The sequence below is a fragment of the Dromaius novaehollandiae genome, chromosome 4 (assembly GCF_036370855.1).
Source record: "Dromaius novaehollandiae isolate bDroNov1 chromosome 4, bDroNov1.hap1, whole genome shotgun sequence".
Lineage (NCBI taxonomy): Eukaryota > Metazoa > Chordata > Aves > Casuariiformes > Dromaiidae > Dromaius > Dromaius novaehollandiae.
This window is the reverse complement of record NC_088101.1, coordinates 9,317,622-9,334,815: the sequence shown is the minus strand read 5'-3', so window position 1 is coordinate 9,334,815 and position 17,194 is coordinate 9,317,622. Positions and strand designations below refer to the sequence as shown.

Below are 17,194 nucleotides of genomic sequence, written 5' to 3'. Positions count from 1 at the left end.
GCAAATATTCGGTAATGAGCAGAATTGAAACGCGTGGGGCTGAATGGCCACCTGCACTATGCTGCTTGTGAAAGAAAGCACGGAGAAATCTTTCCAAAGGGGAAAAAGCTGCGGAGCCCCACCATCGCCAGGGCCCGGGGGCAGCCCCAGCAGCCCGGCACGAAACCCTCCCAGCAAAAGTCCTTTTTCCCGCTAGCCAGTGCCCAGGCCTCGCCGATGGCCGGGTCCCCGCGGGGCGCGTGTGGTCCCTGCCGGGTTCGGGAAGAGCCCCATCCCTGCCAGCCCTCGGGGCCCGTGCGCCGGGTGCTGCCAGGGGCTCCCGGCCCCCCTCCCCGGGTCGTGCCGGCTGCCCCCACCCAGAGCACACCTGGAAAACGCGGTGTTGGCGTCACCACCCTGACCCCGGCGGTTGTCGTCCGTAATCCCTGCCCGCTCCCGAAAAACCGGGCACGCATCCCGAAAGGGGAGCTGCCGTTCCCAAGCTGGCCCCTGCACGCGGAGCTGGGGGGGGGGGGGACCAGGCGTTCCTCCTTTTTGGCCAAAGGGACATCATTTTCGCTGCTTCCCCGCGGGTTTCTGCGTGGCCTCCGCGCCCCCCGAAATCCCCAGAGGGCAGCATTTCCCCGCGCAGCGCCCGGCCCCGCCGCTCACGCCGACGCTCTGCCTGCCGCTCCAATTGCAGGGTAAAAACCGGACAGCAAAACAGCACGTAATCGTACAAACAGCGTTTACTTTCGGGCACGGCCGCAATGCCGCGGGCGGCGCCGGCCCAGCGCGTTCGAGCACACCCCAAGCTTGAATACGGCCGGTGGAGGGGGAAAAGGGCCGGGGAGCTGCAGCACCGGCGCTGGCTGGAGGGGCGGCTTGTGCCAAAGGTGATGGATGGGGGAGACGCTCGGCCGGGCTCAGGAGCGAGGAATAACACCCGGGAGGGGGGGGACGTGGAGGGCGAGGGCGGCCGCGGGAGCAAGGGGAATGGAGAGGCTGGGTCGTGGTGGGGCTGGGGCGAGCACGGCGCCGGGGGCCACCCCGCGACACCGGCTATCTTCCTCCCCTGCCCCCCCCAAATTCGCGGCATGGCGGGACGGATGCGACGCGGAGGGTCGAAACCCGGCGCCGAGGCCGGCCTCAGCGGCCCCCCCGGCCCCAGGAGCCGTCGCCCTCTTGGCGGCTGTCGCTGCGGCTGCCCCGCTCCGGCTCCCACGACTGGCTGCTGTCGTCGGGGCCGCCCCGGGGGCCGTGGGGGCGGCGGGCCCCCCCCGGGGCGGCGGGGCGGGCGGCCCGGCCGTAGGCGTCGACGGAGCGCTCCCGCACGCGGAGCTCGTGGGCCCGCCGCACCTGGTCTACCTGCTGCCTGCGGCCGTAGGCCTCGTACACCCGGGCGACGCCGCCAACGCCGCCGCCGCCGCCGCCCGGCCTCCCCCCGCCGCCCCCCGCCTCGCCGACGCTGCTACCGCGGCGGGCGGCGGGCACCACGCCGTGGCCGCGAGCTGTCCCGCGTCCGGCCGCCCCGCCGCTGAGGGGACGGGGACGGGGACGGGGATGGGGATGGGCCGGCTCGCCGCCGCCGCCGCCGCGGGAGGCCCCGCCGGCCTCCGCCAGCCGGGCTTGTCCGGCCGCCGGCGTCCCCCCGCCGTCACCGGCTCTGCCACGGCTAGCGCCGCCTTCGTCTCCCCGCCGCGGGGATTTGGGGAGCCCGGCGCCCTCCTGCCGGCCCCGCGGCCCGGTGGGTCGCGGCCCGGCTCGGCTGCTCCCGCCTGGCCCGGGCCGGCCGGCTGCCGCCCCGCCGGCCGTGGTGCAGTCGCCCTGGGCCTGCCGCGGCACCGTCGTGGCGCTGCTGTCGTCGCCGTTGCCCTCCCGCCGCACCGTGGCGGCCGCCGGCCCGTCCCCGTCCCCGTCCCTGTCCCTGTCCCCGTCGCCGGGGTCCACCGCGGTGGCTGCTCCCTGGGCCCCGCCGCCATCGCGCCGGCTCGCGGGGACGCGCTGGCCTCCGTCGCGCGCCGCGGCGGTGCTGGGGGCGGTGGGGCGGCCGCCGTGCCCCGCCGTGGCGGGGAGGGCGTCGCGGCCGCCGTCGCCTGGGCGCGCCGAGGCGATCCCGCGCTCCCCGACGTGGATGTTGGCCTTCCCGATTAAGACGTTGACTTCGTCGTCCGCCTCGGCAGGGGTCTGGGTGAGACCCGCCCTCCCCGCCCGGGTCGCCCCGCGGGTAACGGCGGCCGCGCCGGCGTCCGGGATGTAGGTGTATTCGTCCACGCCGGCCGCGTCGACTTCCACGTCCTCAGCGTTTTCGGTGACGGACGTGAAGGTGGCGTCTCCCACGGTGGCCGGGCCGCGGTCCCCGCCTCGGGCAGCGCCCGGCACACCGGCGTCACCGCTGCCCTCCGCCTCGGCCCCCGCGGCGGCGGCCTCCGCCGGCCCGGCAGCCGGCCGCTGTCCTGCCGTCACCACCTCCGGGGCCCGCTCGTCCTCGTGGCTGTCGCCGGCCGCCTCTCCAGCGCGGGAGCCGTTCCTCTCCCCGGCTGCCTCCGGCTCCCCGAGGCCGGCTGCCTCCAACCCGGCCCCGTCGGCACCTTCCCCGGTGGCCTCGTGCTCCCGCGGGGCCGTGACCGGGCGTTGGGGCAGGACCGAAACGCCACTTTCCAGCCCGTCCAGGAAATCGGGGTCGCCGCTGCCCTCGGCGCCCGGAGCTGGGCTAGCGTCGCCGCCGCCGCCGCCGCCGTCACCGTCGCCTGTGCCGGCCCCGGGGTCAGGCCGACGGGCCTCCCCGCTGCCGGCACTGCCCGCGGTGCTGGGCGGCCGCCCGCCCTCCTCGGCGCTGCCGTTCTCCGGCCCGGCGTGCTCCGGCGGGGAGCTGCCGTCGTCCCCTCTCCCGCCGGCCGCGCCGCCCTCCGCCAGCCCCCTCAGCGCCTCCCCCTCGCTGGGCTGGGGACGCGAGACGTTGGTCTGAGCGACGGCCTCTTCCTTCTGCGCGGCACGAGGGCGAGAGGGTTAAAGGGGGCCGGAGGCGTGCTTTCCCGCACGGTTACAGCGCCCCGACTCACGGCAGCCTCTCACCTTCACCTGGGTCTGGTTTCGCCGCGCCGAAAATGAGTACACGTATTTAAAGACGTAAAACCCGTGCTTGACATTGCAGCCTTTCAGCAGTATCTAGAGGGGAAAAAAAAGAGAAAGAAAACAAGATGTTGAAATTTTCCCAAAAGCAACGGCGGGAGCTTTCTTTTCTGGGCGGGTCCGGCTCAGTGTCCTCCCCCAGGTCAGCCCGGACCTGGGCACTGGTTAGACCTGGGAGCACTGGGGCGGGTTTAGCGGCCGTCGCCCTGTGACCGATACCGCTGCCAGGGCCCTCAGCAGCACCGCGCTTATCGGGCCTCCCGGCTCTTGGATGCGGCGTCGCCCCTTGCCCAGCTCTCCGCTTTTGCTCTCTCTCAGAATTCACGGCTTCTCCGTCAGGCAGCTCGTGCCTGGAAGAGGCGGTCTCATGACACACGACGGCTGGGATCCGAAGCAGCTCGCGTGTCAGAAGGGAAACAGCTCATTTGCAACAGAAAACAATAAAACGTTCACTCAGAAATGTTCCTCTGCATTCTGTTACGGACGCATTTGAGACCGATACAGCTTCAAAAAAATCCATAATAGCTACGGCTTTTAGAGCCTCCTCTGGGGGCACGAGGAACGTTTTTGTTTCGGGAACGAGAGCTTGCAGGCGAGATTGGCTGCCTGCATTTAGGAGCCCGACCGCACCAGCCGGGGCTGCCGATGGGCAACCCAGAGCCGGCGGTGCAAAGAGAGGGAGAGGAAGCCCAGCCCCGGCCGGGACCGAGCCCCATGGTCGGCACAGAGAAGCTGTAAGGTTGGAGACGGTTGCGTGCGTCGGCGCGTGCTGGCACTCCCCACCCCGCGCAGACGAAGGGGGCTTTGGCCGCGGGACGGGCAGATTTACCCGGTGCTGGCCCCCGCAGTTCTCGCCGGCTTTCCCGGAGAGCGGCAGCAGCACCTGGGGGAACACAAACGAGAGCAACGGCGTCACGTGCCGTCCGGGCTGCTGTGAACGCCCCGTGCCGCTTCTCTCTTCCGAAATAAAAAAAAAAAGCCATTTACTGTGGTTAGGCCCTTGCTCAAGCTGTGACGCGTCCTGGCCACGCAGCCAGCCCGGGAGCAGCCCCGCTGCAGGCCTGGCAAAGCCCGCGCCTGGCCCTGAGCGGCTGGGCAGGCTTTTGCCGGACGGGCGGCAGGTTGCGGACTGCACGTTACAAATCGTGGAGGGGTGGATTGCGGCTCCAGGTAAACGGCAGAGTGTTGCACCAGCTCTCCGCTGTGCCCGTATTCGGAAAACAGCTCCGCAGCCAGCAGTAGCCTTATCCCTTGCTGCCCTGCTACGGACCGAGCTGTGCGGGCTTTGACTCAGGGACGGGACTGCACGTACGCTGGGCTCGGTCCTCATTAAAGAAATGGTTTCTCTCCTGCCTATTCCTACCTGAAAATGAAAACCTTCTTCCAAGAGTAGGTTTCCGCTCTATCCATGCATTTACGGTGTTGGCCAAGAATTAGGCAGGAGAAAAATGGCCAGCCATATATTTATCTTAGCTTAGCCTTTGCTTTAGCAGTATCTGTATGAATTTCATATTATAAGAGCTGGAATGCAACTTAAAGGCCTTATAGCGCCCAGGAGAGTCAGCCCGTCCAGCTGCCTGTCCTCCCTGCGCGGCTGACACGGGCACACTTCCCTGCAATTCCCTTTTCGGGGATCCGCTCAGGGTGTTTCGCAGCCAAAAGCCTGGGCAGAGGGGAGGAGCAGACTGGCTCTCGGGCCCAGGTCTAGCTAATTGCAGAGTTAAACCGGCGCGGCAGATCGCTACATGATAATACGCATTTTTCCGGCCGGCTTCGCCTCTGCTCCGAAGCCTCGGAAAAAAACCCCAGCAGCGCAACGTAAGTAGGGCTATTGCTCTGCGCTACTGGAAGCGTGCCGGCGTGCCCCAGCGCCCGCGAGACGGGGGCCGAGCTCCCGGGACGCCCGCGGCGTGCTCCCGCGGGGAGGGTGGGCCGCCGGGGACACCGGAATCCGCCGGCCACCCCCATTGCCTTCTCCCTGGGGCGCCCCGGCGTTTTGGAAATACTCACGGGCGTCGAGAGGGCGGCGCTTGCGAGACAGGCGCATAAGAGGGCGACGAGCATCTCTGGCGGTTCCTAGGGACACGGAGCCGGGCGTTACTTCGCGGTGACCGGGAGGCCCACGCGCGCGGGCAGGACGCGGCGCGGCGCGCCCCAGGGGCTGCCAGGCTCCCGGGAAGGGAGGGCGCCGCGGGAAGAGGCCGGCTCCCGTCCCCCCCCCCCCAGCTGCCTGCGCCCGGCCTTGTCTTTCCACGGACAGGAGCCGCAGGTGAGTTACGGCTGCCTCCGCCCGCCGCTGCCGTTTGCCCTGCGGAGCCTGGCTGTCCCAGACGGGACCGGGGATAACGGGGCCGAGAGCGCCAGCCCGGGTGGCACTTTTACGGCGGTCGTTAACGTTGCTTCGGCCCCGGCTCAGCAATCCCTGCACAGACCGCCGGGGCTGAGCGCTCCTCGGGGACGCTCACTACAAATGAACGCCAGAAGATCTGTCGGTTAAGAGATGCAGCCGTACCTGGGGTGACGCACGTAGCACAAGCTTCGCTCTTGTTCTCGGTCTCTAAATCAAGAAACGTTCGCGGATCCTGGCTTTCCTATACGTTGTTTTGGGCAGCGCTAAAAAATGGCAGGTGCCAACTAACAGTTACGTTGAGCAACAAGTCCCGTTTCCTTCATCCTTCCCGGCCCCGGCTTAGGGATCTAGCCGTAAGACTTAACGTTCGGCTGGGCTAATATTTCTACGGAAAGCCCCCGAAGGACAATCCGTGCGTTAGGATCGCCGCCACAAAGCTCTTCCCCGTGCCACGTTCTGCTCAGCCTGCGCCGCCCCCGTTTCCGCAGCGCAGGGACAGGGAGAGCCAGGCAGAGCGGCTCTGCTGCGGGGCGGGGGGGGGAATCGCTTCGGAGGCAGCGGAGGGACGGGGCGAGGAAGTTACCTTTCTCTCCTCGGGCGGCGAGGTCCCTTGGGCAGAGCTGGGCGGCTCGGCGCCCTTTGCTGAAATTTAACGTTGGCCGTAACCGCCCCGGAGCCAATCAGCCGCCGCCCGCGGCCGGCCCTCAGGCCTGGGAGTGCCCGCAGATGACCGGGGGGGGGGGGGGGGGGGGGGGGGGGGGGAGTAATTTTCACCTAAAAATGTGTCTTGTGGTGGAAGGCAGCGATCAACTGTTCCAGCCCGTCGAATAAACAGGGCGCGCGGTTTTATAAATATCCGCCCCGAAGCGCAAGTGGCTCGAGGAGTGGCACTGGTCTCAGCGCGGCGCGCTGCCAGCGGTGTGCCAACGCGGAGGGCGCGCAGCGAGGACGGGGGGGGGAAGCAGGCGACGCGGAGAGCGAGCAGAGACCGGGGAAAGGGAGAGGAGCACGTACGGAGCCGGGTGCCCGTCCGCAGCCCCGGCGATGCCCACCGCGGCCGCGGGGCCGGCTTCGCTACGCGACGCCGCTTTCGGGTTAGAAGTGACAGCAATCGGCCTCCGCCGCGAGGCGATTTCAAACGAGCTGGGGGGGGGAAAAAAAAAAAAAAAACAAAAAAAAAGGCCCAAATCGGGAATAACCGAGCTGCGAAAGGAGGCCGGTGCCGGGGTGCCCGAGCGGCGCCGGGGCGAGGCGGCGGCTCTGGCGCGGCGCCCGGGCAGGGGCGGCTTTACGCAAGCCCTACGCGCAGGGAGAGCCCCGCGGGAGAGGGCCGCCGGCCCCCCGGGAGGCCGAGCCCCCCCCCCCGGGGGCAGCGAACAATAGGGCCGCCCCGTGGGAAGCAGCCCCGGGGGGGTCCCCGGGGCCGCCGGGGACGAAGGCAGCCGGAGCAGGGCTGCGGCGCAGTTCAAGCGGTTTCGTGACGCGGCCGGGGAGAGGTTAAGGATGCCGCCGCAGCTGTGCGCTTCCGGGAAACGGGCCCGACGGGCCGGGCCGTAGCCACGTGCCGAGCCCTAATCGCAGGAGCGCCGTGGCAAGGCCTGGAGGAGGTGAACTGGAGTAAATCCAGACTGAAAGCGGTTTTAGGTGGAAAGCAAAATGTGGCTCTTTGCGTTTGCTAGTATCAGCAGTGCCTGGTACGTGCAATGGAAGACATCTCACTGGGCCATGGAAGACACGGCAACGGTATCACCCGGCTACTGCAAGTTCATTTTAACTCTACCAGATTTACAGCGGCCCTGGCGTTAACCCACGACAGCTACCCTAAAAACGCCTTCCGGTTTTTCCGGGGTGACTCCGGAGCGGGGTTTTCCCTTGGCCTGTCGAACCCTAGCTTCTTACGTGTGCGTTTGAGATGAAATACGTCGATTTGACCCCGTCTACGAACACACAGGTCTAGACCTTGGGCCCATGGAGGCCACGCGGCTCCGCCGGCCCCAGCCCTTGGCGGGGTTTGTGCCGGGCTGAGGGGGTTCCCGAGGCGGTGGAAAACCAGCACCCGCGCTGCAAAGTCACCGCTCGGTTCTCCTCCATGACCGACACGTTCGGTTCAGTTGCTTTATTTCGATTTGAGTCGTGAGCTATAAAACCAGACGAGAGACGGTGCCCGACGAAACCCCTCCGGCAGCCCCCTCCGGCACGCGGTAGCTCTCCGGACGGGCTGGAAAACCGACAGCCCCCCCCACCCGGCGCGTGGCGCCGCGGAGGGAAGGGACCGGGCTTGGGGGGGTCTCCAGCCCGAGCCCCCGCCCGGAGCAGGGTGCCGGAGCGGCTGCCGGGGGCTTTGTCCCGGCGGAGAGGGGGGCGCGGGCGGGCGGAGGGGTAGCGCCGGGGACAGGGACGGGGACGGGGGGGCCGCCGCGGGCTGCCCCCTCACTGGCTGTAGTAGTAATCTTGGCCGTACGCGTCGTAGCCGTGGCCCTTGTAGTAGCCGTACTCGTCCTCGTAGGCCCGGTAGCTGTCCCCGCGGGCGTCCCCGCCGCCGCGGCCGTAGCTGTAGTCGTCGGGGTGGCTCTCGGCGCCGCCGACCGTCACCTCGTACTCCCACTGGTCCCCGGCCGCCGTGGTGGCGTCCCGCTCGCCCGCGTCCCCCGGCGTGGTCGTGGCGTAAAGCCCCTCGTCGCCGGTGGTGCTGACGGCGGTTGTCGCTTCGGGCTCTTCCTCTTCCTCCTCTTCTTCCTCCCCATCGTCTTCCTCCTCCTCCTCCTCCTCGCCAGCCGCGCCGTTGCTTTGCTCAGCCGCGGTGGTGCCGTTGCCGCCAGCCCCTTCTTCTCCCGCCGTGGTGTTGGTGCTCGTGCCGTTAACACCCTGCCCGTTCTCCTCCACCTCCTCCTCCTCCTCCTCCTCCTCCTCCTCCTCCTCCTCCTCGCTGTCCTCGCTGTCAGAGCCCGTGCCTCCGCCCGTGCCGGCTCCCGCCAGGCCTTTGCAGTCCTGGCCCTGCGGCGCCCAGCGGGAAATAACTTGGCGTCAGTGGTGCCCGCTGGCCTCGCAGCCCGTCGAAGCCCGAGGAGCAGAGCTGCGGCCGGGGGGCGCGGGGGTGTGGGGGCTATGCAACCCCCCCCCCCGGAGCAAGGCCCAGGGCTGGGAGCAAACAGCGCGAGTCCCGAAACGGCATCCCGGTGCAAACCGGGTGCAGGAAGCCCCACGGGCGCCCGTCGGGCTTTAGCCCCCCTCCCCGTCCCCTCCCGCCTGCGGGGTGTCACCGGCATCCCCCCCTCAAAGTCACCTTCTGCGGCGTGCCGGTGTCTCCTCCGGCTCCGGCGGCAGCGTCGGTGCCGGCCCCGTTGCCAGCTGCCCCCTGGCCCTCGTGGGCCGGGACCTGCTGAGACACGACAGGTTAAACTCGCACGCTTAAAATAAGGGCGAGCTCAGCGCCAGAGAAGAGCCAGGCTGTTCTCCGCCCCGCCGGAGGAGCCGCCGAGCTGGACGCCGGGACCCCCGCGACGGCCCTCGCGCGCACGGCCTCGCGCACGGCCTCGCGCTCCCCGTCGAAGCATCAGCGAAACCCGTGCCGCGAGGCCGGCGTGCCCGGAGCCCTGCCTAGCGCTACGCCGCTTTGCAAGCCGGCGCGGGCGGGCGGGCGGCGAGGGGTGCCCGGCCCCGAGACCGTGCGAGTGCCACCCAGCTTCTTGCGCCGGCCTTCCCGTTGCAGGCAGCATCACCCCCACTTCCCTGCCTCTTGGGCGTAATTACGGACGCCTGGCATTACTAAAGCGCTATTTTGCAAAGGTTTTGGATAGAGGCCGGCGCTGCTCGCAGCAACGTTTCGCGGTAAGGTTTCTTTAGTTGCTGCTGTCGCTGCACTTGAGCCTCCCTTTTCCTGGGCTTTAGCCAGGCCTGCTTCCTTCTGAGCCACCGAAAACGGAAACCCCCAAAGCCTGCCTCTCTCTCATCCTCCTTCCAAAGGAAAAAAGGGAGAAAAAAGAAAAGCATGAAAGGGTTTAAAAGCCGGAGTGGAAGCGTGCGGGCAGGCAGTAGTCCTGACCACGAATGGCAACGAGTAGAGGCTGAAAAACGCAACATGCCCCCAATTTTTGCGTTTGTTTTCCACGCCGGCCGGTTGGTTTGCCATGACAACGGCCGCATGAGTACTTACCCCCTCGTCCTCCTCCTCCTCCTCCTCCGAGCCGTCCCCTTCTTCTTCTGATGAGTCACTGCCCTGCGGAAAGGCAAAGCGGAGCGAAAGGGCTTTTGCCTGCGCTTCCAAATCACGCAGAAGGCCGGAGAACCCCGGGCATCCTCCCGCTCCCCGGGGATGCTCCGCCGGGGCCGGCCGTCTCCGGGGCTGGCCGTAGCCGTGGGGGTGCCGTAGGTCATCGGCGTCACGAGCGCAAGGGCCTCAGCCAGACCCGCTGCGCCCACTTCACGCCGGCCTTTTCAGCCCCGAAAGAGCCAGCCGGTGCCTGGCCCCGCTTTGCAACCGGGAGGGTGGCGGCGGGAAGGGCAGCGACTACGACCCTGTTGCACTGGGGCTAGTGTCCCCGGAGCGGCCAAAAGCTCAGCGCTTACCCGATACCTCCTCTGGGGCGGGTAGGCGTACGCGTATCTGTAAAGATAGTACCGATGCCTGCTCTTCAACACCTGCCAGAAGAACGGGGGGTGGGGGGGGGGAAATATGGATATATCATCCGTTTGGGTTTTGAGGACAGAATTTAAATAAAGAAAGAGGAAAAAAAAGGCTCCGCCGTGCCGGCCGGAGCGCTCCTCCGAGGGCGGGCGAGCTCCTACCGCGTTCTCCTCCGAGTCGTCCGCCGCGGCCCGCCGCAGCCAGCTCTTGACCTGCGGGAAGGCGGGGGCTGAGCGCGGGGGCCCCGGGGCGGCGGGGGGGACCCCGGGGCGGGGGGCTACTCACCGAGAAGGCGCAGGCCACCCCCACGAGGCACGCCAGGACCAGCGCCGTCCGCATGGCTGCCGCCGGGAGCTGGGAAGGCGGCGGGAGAGCCGGTGGGAACGAGGGGAGGGACGGGACGGGACGGGACGGGACGGGACGGGCGGGAGCCGATCCCGCCGGCCTTCTCCCCAAATCCCTGCCGCCCCCGCAGACCGCCCCCGGGAAGAGCTTAACCTCGGCGAGAGAGCACAAAGTTAATCCAGCCTCTGCAGCCTGCCCTCGACAGACGCAGCCACGGCCCGAGGCAAGGCCGAGAAGCCCCGGCACGCGTGTCTTGCCGGGTAGGCGCTCAGGGAGGCAAACCGCAGGCTTCCCGTGCTGGAAAGGGGCCGCAGTTGTCGTTATATTTCTCTGCACTCGAAGCTTCCCTGCCTTCATGAAACTCGGGCCAGGGAACAAGCAGTTACGCGCAAGTTTCTGCGGTTCTCCAGCGAGGCCCTGCACGTGCCTGCCCTGCGCCGCAGCACCGGTTCCTGCACCCAGCCGGAGACCCAGGCACCGAGCCACCCTCCCGAGCAGCCCCGGCCCCCAGCCCCTCCGCCTCCTCGCAGAGCAGCAGCGGAAAAGCGGGCGGCAATAAAAAAAGCAGGTGGGAAAACCCGTGGGCCAGGAAGCCGCCCCGCCGGGACGCAGCAGCCTTACCCGTCTGCAGTCCTCGGAGGCAGCCCGGGGAGTGAGCGGGCACAGATTGCCTCTGGCCTCTGCTTGCTCCCCGCCACCCTTCTGGGATATAAACGCTATTTTTGCCCGCCGGCAGCCAATCGCCGCCTTGGCCGGTGTGACGCCGGCCGGCGGGCTCTCGCCAGAAAACCCCCAAACTTCGGCACTTCCCCAGGCACAGATTTAGCGTGTAAACACACAGCCCTGCCCCGCTGCCAAGAGGTTTGTGCCGTTCCACCTAATTGAAGGTCTGGCCTAAGATGGACGGTTTGGAGGCTGAAATCTATAATAAAAGCTCTGGATTTCAGTTAAAATAAATACCGGGAAATCTGTTTTAAGGGATTTTTCTGTCTGCCTTTTTGGGAAATTCTCTCAGTGTTTTTCAATTAAAATGAAAAAAAAAAAAAAAAGCCCAACCCCCCCCCCCGGCCCGATTCTGCTGTCGTTTAGACGCAGACGTTAACAAAAAAAAAAAGCTGCACAAAAAAAATCCCACCCAGAGACCCCTGAGCGTGGCTGCCGTCAGGGACGCCCTACAAGACGCGCGGCCCTTTCGCTTCTCCCCATGGCCAAAGCCCCACGGCGCCCCGCGCCCTCAAAACTCAGCCATCCCTAGGCTGCAACGTGGCAGCTCCCAGCAAAGCCAAACAGACCTTTGGGACGACGCGCAAAAAGCCACCCCTCCGGCCACCCAGGCTGCCGGGGCGCGTCGCGGGGATTCGGTCAGGCCGCCGGCGTTACGGTCCCGCCTGCCCCAGCTCGGCCGCGCGCCTGAACGCCTAACGCTTACGGCGATAGCCGGGGGGGGGGGTGCTGGCTGTCCGGCTTTCCCCGCGCGGGAAAGCGGCAAGCGCTCGCTTGGGTTTAAGTTTACGTTTAATTGGAGCCGGGCGGCGGAGGGGGCTGGCGAGAGGCGCTTTTTTAATCTAATTAAAGGGCTGCTGCTCTGGGCTTTAAAAAAAGACTCGCGACTCTACGAACGCGCGTTTCGCCCAAGATGCCTAAAAAGCGCTGGGCTCTATCTTTAGCTTCTGGCCCACGAAAGCCGGGCAAGGCCACCCGGGGCAGGGCCAGCGCACGGCGCCCGGGCCTCGCCGCGCCGCGGGTCTTCGGCCGCTGACAAGCCGGCGTGCCGAGCGGCCCGGGTCCGCCGCGGCAGAAGCGGGAGGTGGCAGCGGGCGTACGCGTCGCGGCAAACGCCGGCGATACGTCTTGGTGCTGATTTTTTTTGGGGGGGGATCAGCATCTGCAGCACACGGGCGCGCGCGGACGCAGCCGTGTCCCTTGCCCTGGCCTTGCTTTCAGAGCGAGCTGTTTTCCCCCGGGCCCGACGCCTGAAAGGCGGTTAAAATTGGTTGTCGGCACTAAAAATGGGTGGGTTTGTGCCCAGAATTACTAGCCTGGCCAGGGACAGTGACAGGGTACGGTTTTATTTTAATTGCCCGAGTTCTCTAAGACCTGACGGTCAGAGTGTCCCTTTTTGGCGCAGCTCGACCTGGTTGCTATGTTCAATTTTAATTATTATTTTTGCAGGGCAGTGAGCGAGAAGAGAAGCGGCCCCGGCTCGGCCCGGGCTGTGGTCGGCGATGTGACAGCCTGCAGGCACCCTCCGCCTTCTGCCGCCCTCTTTCCACGCCCCGCAGCTATTCTGGAAAGAAACCTCAGCTCCAAAAATAAGTAAAGAAAACAAAAACAGACGCGTGCTCGCGATCGCCGGGGAGAGACCGGCGGGCTTGTTGCGACCGTGCTTTTCCGTACGGGCGACAGCCTCCTTCCTTCTACCGTAGCCGGGGGCCCTGCCGTCGGCCCCGGCTCGCCGCTGCACCGTACCAAAACCCGACTTCCTCGCTCAGGCCGCGAAACCACCTCCTTGCAGAGGCATTTCGAAAGCGCAGACGCCACGGACAACGCAGCGAAACGCTCCTGCGCTGGGGCAGCCAGGGGCCACGTCTCGGCTAAAACGCCCCGGCGTAAATTATGAGCGCGCGTTTTTGATACGTAGGCCCGCTACAGATAACCACGCTGCTTAACTTGCATGGGGGGAGGCAGGAATTCAGCTAAAGGAAATCGATTTGACTTGCACATCCTGATTTTGGAAAGTTGGTTATTAGGCGTTACAGGTTCATAGGCATGGACGGACATAAACACATCATTATATGCCTCGGCATGCAGCAAGCACTTGAAACTTCAAGTAATCATTTTATCTTTGGAAAAAAAAGAAGGTTTTAAAAGTATTCAGACTATAACGAGTCCCATTTTTGCTTGGCAGCTGAAACTGAGTTGGGTTTCCAATGGCAGAGCACTGGTTTTGTCTCCGTGCAGGTTTAGACCCTGCTCTTGTTCACAGAAACCCGGGCCCTACTGCAAAAAGAAAAAGGCGCTTCTTTCCAGCTTCGTATTTACGGGTGTTAAAACATAAAAGCACCCATCTCGAACCACTTAGCCCCTGTGTAGCTCCCAAGTCTTCCCAGGAAGTTATGGGGTGCAGTAAACTTATCACACCGTCTCCACTAATTACAAAGCCTTCCCTTCACATTTAATCTGACGGCGCCCGATTACCGAGGGCACCAGCATGGCAGGACGGACGCTGTAGGCGTATTTAGGCATTTAAGCGTATAGCACTAAAGGGAGCTGCAAGAACAATTTCTTTCGAAATGCTTGCAACATTTGGGGTTTTTCCTGAGTTCGGAGGTTGTTTTCCCATGGCTTAGAGGTTTCTTTTGTTTAGCTTTGTGACAAAGTTTGTGTCTCCGGGTTTGTTCCCAGCGGGAAGGACGAACAAACACGAGCTGGAGGCCCTCGGCCTCGCCGCGCGTTTCGCCGGCAGCGATTTCCCGGCACGGAAATCATTGGGGGGGGGGGGAAAGGAGAAAACCTCGGGGCAAACCGCTTGTCCTGCACATATCCTCGCTTCGCCAAAGAGAAGAGAGAGCCGAGAGAAAGCCCTCGGGCCCGGGGGGGTTTGGCAGCACGGCTGCAGCTCTTTAAATCCCGACTACCGACTCCTGGCTAAATCACCGCGCCCAGCTCCGGGTTGCACCCGCAAGGGAGGAGAGGAAGTTAGTGCAAACAGAAAGGGAGAACTCATGCATTGGCACGGGCGTTTTCCCTTCCTGCCCAATTCAGCAGCCAAGGGGAGCCTCGATCGGTCCTCAGGCGGCCGGGCTGAAGCCTAACGCGGAAAGACCGCTAACGAAAGCAGAGCCCGCGGCCGACCTTTCCGACCGCTTTTCCTTCGCGACAAATAGCGCGGGCGCGAAAACGCCAGCAGCTCTCCCCGCGGGCGCCCGCCCGGCCGAGCCACGTCCCCCCCCTCCGCGGCAAGCCTTCGGGCCGTCCGTGACCGTTTCACGGAAAAGGGCCTCTGCGGCGTGGCGGGGGGCAAAGCGGGTGGCCAAAGGCGGGCACCACACGGCCCCCGGGGCCGCGTTCGGGGAGGAGGCCGGAGCCGGGAGCTGGGTTTTGCCACCGGTGCAGGGCGAGCCGCTCCCTCCCTCCCCGGTGACGCCGGAGGCTTTTCGCCAGCAAGGGCAAACGCGTTTTCCGCTGCGTGACGCAGGCGAGGTACAGCCTCGCGGGAAGCCGCCCTGCCGAAACCACCCGTCGGCAGGGAGAGCTGGACCCAGCTGGATTTGGGGAGCAGCCGGAGAGGGATCACGTTTCCGGGCAGCCTCCTGCCCGTGGCTGGGCAGGGGCGCCGGGAGCGGAGGGAAAACACCCTGCATCCGGCTGGGGAAATACCCCGGGTTTCGGCCTTTTCGGGGCTTTTGGCATCGCCGCTCGCTTTCGAGGAGATGCCCGAAAGGAGAAACCTCCCCGTCCCCGTGCAATCCGCTTCGCTCCCGCGGTACCTCCGATCGCCTCGGGGCGTTCGCCCAGCGCGGAAATCCAGCGGCGGACCCACGTCGTTGACCCGAGCGGCAGCACCGCTTGCTGGACACGTGGCAACTCACAGCGCGGCAGCCCGCCCTGCAACCGCCACGCAGGGAAGAGAGCGAAAACGTTATTACCGCGGTTTTTCACCAAGGCGCTGGCGTTCACCCGGCCCTTTTGCACATACTGGGGCCGCAATCAAGCTTGTATTTGCTGTCTTTTATCCCAGGCGCGGGGCCGAGCACCAGCTTTCTGCGACCTGCTGCCACGAGCGGTGCTGTCGTCACCCCCCGCATCCCCCAGCCTTCAACGCCCAGCGAACGCAGGGGCCGCCAACAGCAGGGGCTGCAAAGCGGCTGCGGCTGGGCGCCTATCGCCCTCGCGGCAACGCAGACCGCCGCCGCCGCGGCACGATGCCTCGGCGGGAGCCACCAGCCCCTTCCGGGACGAGGCACGTTGCGGAGCCGACGTACAGAAATAGCCAAAGCTTGCTCGGGACGGGAACAACAAGTAAATTCCTCTAAAACAAGGAGCTGCTCGGCTCAGAGCTTTTGCAGTGGTGGACGGGGGTGCCTGCACCTACAAATTAAGTGTAGTTTGGCTATAAGCGGCAAAAAAATTATTTAGCTGCTTTTCTGGTTCTTTAATTGGTAGCTGCATTGCGACGCCCAGCAATTACACCGCTGCCCCCAAAGAAACTTAAAACACACGGGCACCGGTCAGCGCCGGTTTGGTTTAAGAATATCCACTAAGGAGCTTCAACTCCACGTTGCAAAAACATACAGCTAAGCAAAGGCCTAGATGTTCCTTGGCTTACATAAATACTCACGCTTATTCTGCCTATTTTGGCATATAAAGGTGAACAAATAAGAAGGGTCTAGATGGCTTTTTTTTTAAAACAATACTATGTTGTTTACTTGTCAGTAGGAGGAAAAAAGCACACAAAGAGACTTTATCGATGGATCTACCTGGCCACGATCCCCAAGACACTCCTAAGGTCTCTGTAATGATTTTGCCAGAGCCTGATGGCAAAATGCATCAGTCACACGTCAGGTGTGTCCAAAGATGCCTTTTTTTTGCGACGGCAACGACGGGGGATGCCGAATGGGCCCCTCTGAGCTCCCCGTGGAGCAGCACGTCCTCCGTCACAACCAGCCTCTCCCGGAGCCCAAAATACAGCGCACAAGGGAAGAAAAGGCATCTCCTAGAAAAGCCAAAACAACCCACAAATACCACGAATGCACCTCGCCCACGTCCTTAGTCCTCGTCCTCCTGCGTGGACGGCAGGTTACCAGGTCTCCTCACGCCCCCCTCTCCCCTTCGCCCTGCTCACCCGCCGGCTCCCGCTGTGCTACAGGCACCTGTGTCTCCACCATCGGGGACCTCGTGGTGGGGGCAACCGGGGCCCAGGTGCCACAGCGAGCGGCTCTCGCCCAGCTTTCATCCCCCTAAAGCCTCTTCCCACACCGCCTGGGCCCGGCTTGCTGCCGTGACCCTGGGGCCCGGCCTGGGGCAAGGGAAATTGGAGCAGGAGGTGGAACCCGGGGGCTGCGACCACGCTGTCGGCAAAGCATGATCCGCCATTGGCTTTTACCTTTTATCACCGTTAAAAGGTGGATCGAGGCACTGGGCTGCAATTTTAGCAGCTCTTCAGCCAGGTCCCCAGATCCTCGCACTCACCTGATCCTCGCACTCACCTGCTCTCCACGGCATCACCCGGGAGCCGCCGCCCCGGCTCCTCGCTATCGCCACCGCCTTGTCCCGGCAACCTTCGCGCTCGCCGCCGAGACACGGGCCAGCCGCGGGCACCCAGCCACAGCCCCGCCGTGCTGCCGGCAGCCCCCGGCCGCAGCCTGGGCCGGTCCCGCGGGAGCGCGAAGCGGTGCCTCGGGGCTGCCGCGGGCCTGCGTGCGCGTTTGGTTTTGACGCGACCTAGTGAAGAGCACTGCCTGGGCCCCTGTGGCTCCCCGGCCGCCAAGACCCTGCGCTGCACAAAACCAGCCCGCGGGCTGTCTCCAGAGAGGGCTGTGTTTCAACGGCAGCGCAGGACACTTCTGGATCGCAAGCCTGGAAACAGCCTTGGATTTATTTCCTGCTCACTGAAGTTTGAGCCCCAAATCACAACGCTTCACTCTGCCAGGACAGAATGATAACAAAATCCTGAATCGTGACTATTTAGTGTGATGTTTTTAATATTAATTAAGGAAATAAACAGGATTATTTAATTTTAGCTTTAAAATACAAGGGGCGTC

The 17,194-nt window shown here is 64.8% G+C and overlaps 2 protein-coding genes and 1 long non-coding RNA gene across 3 annotated transcripts; 1 reads left to right on the top strand and 2 right to left on the bottom strand.

The window, feature by feature from the left end:
• Nucleotides 1-621: 621 nt before the first annotated feature.
• Nucleotides 622-13,303, top strand: LOC135328115 (uncharacterized). The gene is made up of 2 exons (XR_010388844.1): nucleotides 622-875; nucleotides 12,603-13,303. It is a non-coding gene; the product is annotated as an uncharacterized LOC135328115 (long non-coding RNA).
• MEPE (matrix extracellular phosphoglycoprotein) lies at nucleotides 711-5,779 on the bottom strand. Its single transcript, XM_064510474.1, has 5 exons — nucleotides 5,624-5,779; nucleotides 5,122-5,187; nucleotides 3,941-3,994; nucleotides 3,055-3,147; nucleotides 711-2,964 (listed from the first exon to the last, which is right to left on the bottom strand). The coding sequence occupies exons 2-5, from the start codon at nucleotides 5,173-5,175 to the stop codon at nucleotides 1,129-1,131; spliced, it is 2,037 nt and encodes a 678-aa protein (XP_064366544.1). The 5' UTR covers nucleotides 5,176-5,187; nucleotides 5,624-5,779; the 3' UTR covers nucleotides 711-1,128.
• On the bottom strand, nucleotides 7,563-15,301 carry IBSP (integrin binding sialoprotein). Its single transcript, XM_064510385.1, has 7 exons — nucleotides 14,921-15,301; nucleotides 10,371-10,439; nucleotides 10,247-10,297; nucleotides 10,028-10,099; nucleotides 9,615-9,677; nucleotides 8,745-8,837; nucleotides 7,563-8,455 (listed from the first exon to the last, which is right to left on the bottom strand). Exons 2-7 carry the CDS (start codon nucleotides 10,422-10,424, stop codon nucleotides 7,892-7,894), a joined length of 897 nt encoding a protein of 298 aa, XP_064366455.1. The 5' UTR covers nucleotides 10,425-10,439; nucleotides 14,921-15,301; the 3' UTR covers nucleotides 7,563-7,891.
• Between the last annotated feature and the right edge of the window lie 1,893 nt (nucleotides 15,302-17,194).

What these genes read in the sequence shown, in the direction of transcription:
- MEPE (XM_064510474.1), bottom strand. Translation starts at nt 5,175, where the DNA reads ATGCTCGTCGCCCTCTTATGCGCCTGTCTCGCAAGCGCCGCCCTCTCG. An exon ending in GCGCCGCCCTCTCGACGCCC is followed by an intron (nt 3,995 to 5,121) that starts GTGAGTATTTCC and finishes GTGTTCCCCCAG; the next exon opens with GTGCTGCTGCCGCTCTCCGG. An exon ending in ACTGCGGGGGCCAGCACCGG is followed by an intron (nt 3,148 to 3,940) that starts GTAAATCTGCCC and finishes TTTCCCCTCTAG; the next exon opens with ATACTGCTGAAAGGCTGCAA.
- IBSP (XM_064510385.1), bottom strand. Translation starts at nt 10,424, where the DNA reads ATGCGGACGGCGCTGGTCCTGGCGTGCCTCGTGGGGGTGGCCTGCGCC. An exon ending in ACGACTCGGAGGAGAACGCG is followed by an intron (nt 10,100 to 10,246) that starts GTAGGAGCTCGC and finishes TTCTTCTGGCAG; the next exon opens with GTGTTGAAGAGCAGGCATCG. An exon ending in CGCCCCAGAGGAGGTATCGG is followed by an intron (nt 9,678 to 10,027) that starts GTAAGCGCTGAG and finishes GCCTTTCCGCAG; the next exon opens with GGCAGTGACTCATCAGAAGA.